Genomic DNA, 7564 nt, shown 5'->3' on the forward strand with positions numbered 1-7564 from the left:
TCAGAAACAGTTTCCACAGCTGCAAAGTTCCACAAGCGTGTGTGATTTCTGATGCTTCCCAATGCAGATCCTCATGTCACATCCCATATTTTTCCAGAGTGTTCCCTGACACCCCCAGTAGGTTTTTGCAAGGAGCTTTAGTCAGGGAGAGGGAGGCAGATAAGGTTTCCATGAGCAGAACTCTACCCATAATCCTGTCTATTCAACCTAATGTTTTTTTAAAAACTCAAACTCTTATCTCATAGTTACCCAACATGCGCAAACATATGGTCTACCTAAGGTTCTCACTACTCCCAAGTCTGTGTACTAGACTGTGTTTGGCTACAGGGGCAGCAGCATTCACAAAGCATACAGTTGATTGCATAAGAATGCTCTTGCTCAGCAAACACAAATAATATTGATTTGTTTTGATACTGAATTAGCTACGAAATAGATTGTAGTGGTTGTCCTAAAGAAATTTTAATAAAATACTTGAATTCTTAAAGAGGTCAGTCTAACCAGATTTAAGCACTTTAAAAGCACAAGGGTTTAGATGGGAGAAACTGACCCACTGTGATAGTGGCACTTGTGCTTTTCTATAGCACTCTTTGGCTTCAGTTATCTGTACTTTGAAGAGACGTTGCTTTATTTCATCATGATGCCACATGATTTTGTATCAAAATATTCACAATTCAATGTCAGCAGTCTGTAACTTTAAACTTACTTCACTGAGAAATAATACTGAGTAAGGTCTTTTAAAAAAATTAGTCCTAATTTCTGTTTTAAGGTGATAGTCGAATGAGCAGTACTAGATAGAGATAGAAGTTACTTCACTGTATAGAAAGTTCTCTTGTAATTTGCTCTTTATTTAAGAATTCCATTTGAAAATCCAGAAGATGCTGTCTTTGTGAGGGCAATGAATCGTTCTATAGTGGAGTTCTCTACTGTTAATTGGGATAAAGTGCCCACATGTGAAGAAAAACGTCTTGGCACAAAGCCAGAAAAAAAGGCAGAGAAACTGACAATAAAATTCAGATAACTCCAAGTTTCATCAGGAAGCTGTGCTGTAAGAACCTGTCTTTTGCCATTATTTATGTTAGACATTTTTGTTCTAACCTCTAAAGGTACTGCAAAGCAAAAAAAATCTTCAGTTTGTTTTATTATTTCAGCTTTTAAGAGTCCCTTCCCACAACAGTATTGGGAAGCATTGGCTATTGACTGAATGCAGTTTCTGAGCCCTCAGCTGGTAGTTTAAGTGTTAAGCTGTAGTAAAATAAATATCCGAAAATCACTGTTATGCCACTATAATGCTACTGCTACTCTTGCTTATGTGTACAGAAAGGACTTAAGGAAGAAACTTCTAGTTTAACTACAGACAGATCACCATGCCTAGTGATACTCTTCTTGGATAGCAAGTTACATTTGTCTATTCTCCATCTTCTGCAGAATGTTACCAAATTGTAGCTACATCATCAGATAGTATCAAAAGATTTGATAGGAAACACTATCCCACTTCAGTATTTGTTAAAATGTTCTAGAACTTATTTCAATACAGCCTTGTTTTAGCAAAGTAAAAATTCAATTGAGTTAACATGCATTATCAGGATTTGTTTAATGAAAACAGAGACATAAGAAAAAATAGCAAAATTCATTTTCAACATGTGGCTGACGTTCCAGAAGAGTGTAGTATTTACTTTTAAAGATGTTACAATGCCACATAATTTAATTTACTTCAATTATGTTATTTTAATACAGTGAAACCCATTATAATTTTTAAGACATGACTTATTTCAATTGAACACACAAGTTTTCATTTTGCTAGCAAGTGTCTCTATTGTCCACATGCATTTTAAAGTTTATGCTGCTCAGTGTTGCTACAAAGACAGTTGGTAAGGGTATTCTGATTTTGACCAGATGGTTAAGCTCTTGTCCTCAGAATCTAAGATTGTGTGACACAATTACACTGGACAAACAAGTTCCTATAAGCTGAATCACAACATATGTGACTGTGTGAGCACAACTGCATCCTGTGGACTTGTGCTTCAGAATATTGTAGTAAAATAAGAGTACATCTTTCCAAAGAGTTTGGCTTTCCAGCTAGGCCCCACTTACTCCTCTGATTCATGAGCTTTTTCAATAGCAGTATCTGTTAAATCAGTCTCTTCTTTAGAGAGAATGTCAGCTGGAGATGATAGTACAGGTATCTCCTTGTTAGAAATGATTTTTTCCGCTTTGTCCCCCTCACATTTTGGTTCTACCTCTTTACTATCACCAGACATCAATTGTTCTTGATTTGAAATAGATTCTGCTGCTTGAGCAGCTTCTAGGGGAAAACGAACACAAAAAATAAATTACAATCATAACAAATATATATTTAGCAGCCAAATATGAGCCAAACTGCAGTTATCTAAATATGTAGATTGGGCCCACACACTTTTTTCCAAACTTAGGAGACCACCAGGTTTGCAGATCTTAAAACTTACAAAATTTTATCCACCCCTCCCAACAATGTCCCAAGAGGAGGTGAAGGTAAGGGGGGGCAAGATGGGGGAATATTGAAAGAGAAGGGGGGAGGGGGACAGGATGGTTAGAGAAGGGGAGAAGTTGGGAATAATTACAGAGCAAAATTCAGACTTAAACTGAAGAAAATTGGGAAAAGCACGAGGCCATTCAGGTTTGACCTAGATCACATCCCTGATGAATATAGGGCTTCTAATGTCCTGCCCCCACTGGTGGACCTCCTGATGGCACTGGTATTTCTGGCCACTGTGTGACACAGAGTGTTGGACGGGATGGGCCTTTGGCCTGATCCAACATTGGCGTCTCTTATGTTCTTATACAGTAGAGGTGAAGATTAGATTCAAGGGTCTGGTTTTGATAGAGTGCCTGAAGAACTATGGACGGAGGTTCATGACATTGTACAGGAGGCAGCAATAACCACCATCCCAAAGAAAAAGAAATGCAACTAAGCAAAGTGGCTTTCTGATGAGGCTTTACAAATAGCAGAGGAAAGAAGGAAAGCAAAAGGCAAAGGCGAAAAGGAAAGATTTACCCAACTGAATGCAGATTTCCAGAGAACAGCAAGGAGAGATAAGGAGGCCTTCCTGAATGAACAGTGCAAAGTAATAGAAGAAAACAACAAAATAGGAAGGACTAGAGATCTCTTCAAGAAAATTGGAGAAATCAAGGGAACGTTCCATGCAAAGCTGGCCATGATAAAGGACAAAAACGGTAGGGACCTAACAGAAGCAGAAGAGATTAGGAAAAGATGGCAAGAATACACAGAAGAACTATACAAGAAAGACCTCAATGTCCTTGACAAACACGACGGTATAATCACTGACCTTGAGCCAGACATCCTGGAATGTGAAGTTAAATGGGCCTTAGAAAGCATTACTAACAACAAAGCTAGTGGAGGTGATGGTATTCCAGCTGAACTATTCAAAGTCTTAGAAGATGATGCTGTTAAAGTGCTGCACTCCATTTGCCAGCAAATTTGGAAAACGCAACAGTGGCCACAGGATTGGAAAAGGTCAGTATACATTCCAATCCCAAAGAAGGGCAATGCCAAGGAATGTTCAAACTATCGCACAATTGCACTCATATCACACGCTAGCAAGGTCATGCTCAAGATCCTACAAGCTAGGCTTCAACAGTACATGGATAGAGAACTGCCAGAAGTACAAGCTGGGTTTCGAAGAGGTAGAGGAACGAGAGATCATATTGCCAACATTCGCTGGATTATGGAGAAAGCAAGAGAGTACCAGAAAAATATCTACTTCTGCTTCATTGACTATGCTAAAGCCTTTGACTGTGTGGATCACAACAAACTATGGCAGGTCCTTAAAGAGATGGGAGTACCAGACCACCTCACATGTCTCTTGAGAAACCTGTATAAGGGCCAAGAAGCGACAGTTAGAACCGGATACGGAACAACTGATTGGTTCAGCATAGGAAAAGGAGTACGACAAGGATGTATACTGTCACCTTGCTTATTTAATATATATGCAGAGTACATCATGCGAAATGCTGGCCTGGATGAATCACAAGCGGGAATTAAGATTGCTGGGGAAAAGATCAACAACCTCAGATATGCAGATGATACCACTCTAATGGCTGAAAGTGAAGAGGATCTAAAGAGCCTCTTGCTCAGAGTAAAAGAGGAGAGCGCAAAAGTGGGCTTGAAGCTCAACATCAAAAAAACTAAGATCATGGCATCCGGCCCCATCACTCCTTGGCAAATAGAAGGGGAAGTCGTGGAAGTAGTGACAGACTTCACGTTCCTGGGATCCCAGATCACCGCAGACTGTGACTGCAGCCATGAAATTAAAAGACGCCTGCTCCTTGGGAGGAAAGCGATGGCGAACCTAAACAGCATGATAAAAAGTAGAGACATCACCCTGCCAACAAAAGTCCGCATGGTCAAAGCAATGGTATTCCCAGTAGTCATGTATGGCAGCGAGAGTTGGACTATAAGAAAGGCTGAGCGCCGAAGAATGGATTCTTTTGAACTATGGTGCTGGAGAAGACTCTTGAGAGCCCCTTGGACTGCAAGAAGATCAAATCAGTCATTCCTAAAAGAAATCAACCTTGACTGTTCCCTGGAAGGCCAGATAATGACACTGAAGCTCAAATACTTTGGCCACCAAATGAGAAGGGAGCACTCACTGGAGAAGACCCTGATGCTGGGAAAGATTGAAGGTCAAAGAAGACGGGGACAGCAAAGGATGAGATGGTTAGACAGTGTCATCGATGCAACGAACATGAAATTGAGCCAACTTCAGAGGACGGCGGAAGACAGGAGGGCCTGGCGGGAGCTGGTCGATGGGGTCGCGAAGAGTCGGACTCGACTGTGCGACTGAACAACAACAACAGAGAAGGTCATGGGGAGATTGATGGAGAACGGGTGGGGAACACGTGGGGGAGAAAGATGGGTGGAAAAGTGTTAGAAAAGGTGGGAGAGGGAAGGAAGCAAAGGTGTGGGGGGGTAGGATGCACCCGCCCTGCAAGTTTCTAGTGGGTCCCCACTTGTGCATATGGAAAAGCAAATGAGCAAGCAGGCACACAAGCTAACATTAACACCATTATCTCAGTAATTTGTAATGAAGTCATAATGGGTCCAAGAGAATCAGGTTAGTCAAGCTGTAACCTCATGAACAATTTAAAAAAGTGATGGTGCATATTTCTTTTTGGGAACACAGTAATGACCTGCTTTTGCTATTGGAATAAAAGACAGGAAGGAAAGGTGGATGTATTTGTGAGTCAGCTTATTATGAAGAAATACTGAATCCTGTCCAGAGAAAAATAATTGGTTTCTTTACTTATTAGCTGACTGGGGCTATAGACCCAGAATTGCTCATTCATGGATGGGACTTCATATGCAGTTACTGACACCTCCATTAGCAGTTGTCTGTGGACATAGTTCCTCACCCAGCTAGAAGTATGAATGTATACACATACTTCTATAAATACTGTATATGCTAAGTTGGAAGAATTTAAAATGACTTATCCATTAGATTAACATGCTAACATCAGTGTATTAATAGCATTGTTTTGAAGATTGTCCCCCAGTGAAGGGCATTATCACAAACAGTGTTATAACAATGTGCATCAACCTTTTTTTTGCTTTCTTTCTTGCTGCTGCTTCTCTTTGGCAGCTTCCCTCTCCTGCTTCTCATGGGCCTCTTTTAGCATCTTGCATGCCTTCTTGTGCGTAAACCAATGCATTTTCTGGCAGTTTTGATCACAGTAGATCACCTGAGAATGACCAAACAATTTTTTACAAGTCATGAAAACACCAGTGCATATATTAGAACTGTCCAGGGAACAATATGTACCTTCCTACTTTGATGAGGAAGAGCAAACTCTAAACTGATAACTGATTTTAAATCAGGAAATGCAATTCTTACCATTTTGCATGTTGAACACCTTTTGGCTGCTCCCTTCTCCCCACATGTTGTGCAAAACTCAGCCTCCACAAAGCCCATTTGGCCGGTAATGGCTTGTGTCAGTACAGAGAAAGCTGTAGGGTCAGAGCCCTGAGGAATGGGGGGGAAATAATAGTGACTGAATGTTGCAGCAAACTGCACTAATAAAACCATTTAGAAGAGTGTGTCTACAGTACTTGAAAGTATGTGCAGCAAAAAATTGTGTTTGTGGTTGAATATATGGTTTAACAAAAGCAGCACTTTGGGCAGCCCTCAACTGAGCAGTCAGTTTCTTTGCCTGCTGTTTTAACAAGAAAAAGTAAACAGAAATTACTCTGAGATCAGCTTGGCAGAAGATGAACTAGTGATGGCATACTAGCTATAAAATGATGCACCATAATTTGCTTATATCCTTAAAATTTACAGTGAGCAATTTCCATCTTGAGTAGGAAGAAAATGGTGAGATGCTTACTATCTTTAGAAGAAATAAAAGGACATCCTTATAAGAGGAATGTAATAAGCCTTATTATATGAATTCTGTGCAAGAATTGCATTGCCAATGTTTATTGCAAGAACACAAAATAGCAAGGCTTTTTTTGAATTTCCCATCATCAGTACGCAGTCAAGACAATCATAACAATACACACAACTTCACTAACAATATTGATTCCATTTTGTCTCTCCATCCTGCTCCCCCCAATTTTCCTGTTTTACAGGATTTGTCTTGTTACTGTTGAAAGATGTGACCTTTGCATTTATAGCAATTTAGGAACAGTGTACCATTCAGACTGATAATAAAAAATCCAATGAACTCTGTTTGATAGTTTGTACTTTTTTTCAAATTACAGTAAAGGAGCTTTTTTAAAAAAAATCTGATTTTCTCTTTTTTTGTGATGAAATATGGAGAGGAGGGGACTGCATGATCTCAAGTGAAGATACTGGTTGTGGCCTGAGAGTACAGTAGCAGCAGCACCAAGTTGGTTGCATTAAGCAAGTTCTAAAGAATAAGCAATGGCTTACATCACAGTTGGGCCACCAGGCTTCTCCACAGTCATCACTTCGTTACAGACCCTTCAGAAAGCAAAATTACATCCCAATTTTACCTTTTAATTACTGGGAAGACTGCTCTTTTAGTCTACCATTTAAGACCACCTTATCACAAAAGATACAGGGGAGAACAGATTCACCTGCGTGTTGCGCATTTCAGGTGCTTTGCTAAGCAGATACAAAGAAAAATGAGCTGTTCAATCCCAGACACTCACAATTTCAACTGGAGCAATGCTTCTCACAAGCTGCTGGAGCAATGTAGCTTCACAGTAAGGAAATTTTCGAATGCACTCTCTGATGAGTTTCTCTTGATATACTGGAAAACCATCTTTATCTCTGCCTTTTAGTAGGCTGAAAGTATCAGAGCAAGAAATGATAACAAAAAGTCATGGTTTTACTACTAAATACTTATTTTTCCATTGTTTGTAGCCCTCACTGGCCACCTTCCCTGCCTTATAGTAAATTGTAGGCCAAGATTCAGCAGTCTAGCTGGATGTCTACAGCATAAAAGAAAAATTGCCAATACATTTGTATGCAACATTTACAACTTGTTAGATTCAGATGCAATGCAAGACCATCAATTTTTATTAGAAGAGTAAGCCTTTGATTCA

At 39.9% G+C, this 7564-nt stretch overlaps 1 protein-coding gene across 2 annotated transcripts in view; it reads right to left on the bottom strand.

Moving 5' to 3' along the window:
• Positions 1 to 1648: 1648 nt before the first annotated feature.
• The window catches only part of ANKMY2 (ankyrin repeat and MYND domain containing 2), a 33442-nt gene continuing 27526 nt past the window's right edge, over positions 1649 to 7564 (bottom strand). The window contains exons 7-10 of one of the 2 annotated variants that reach the window (XM_015421581.1): positions 7169 to 7304; positions 5889 to 6017; positions 5595 to 5736; positions 1649 to 2302 (exon numbers count right to left, since the gene is read on the bottom strand). In XM_015421581.1, coding sequence (XP_015277067.1) covers positions 2088 to 2302; positions 5595 to 5736; positions 5889 to 6017; positions 7169 to 7304 — 622 coding nt within the window. In that variant the 3' untranslated portion in view covers positions 1649 to 2087. The remainder of the gene's footprint in view (positions 2303 to 5594; positions 5737 to 5888; positions 6018 to 7168; positions 7305 to 7564) is intronic. The other variant, XM_015421582.1, reaches the window with a different exon arrangement.

Source organism: Gekko japonicus, unplaced genomic scaffold (assembly GCF_001447785.1).
Source record: "Gekko japonicus isolate JY-2015 unplaced genomic scaffold, Gekko_japonicus_V1.1 scaffold1585, whole genome shotgun sequence".
NCBI lineage: Eukaryota > Metazoa > Chordata > Lepidosauria > Squamata > Gekkonidae > Gekko > Gekko japonicus.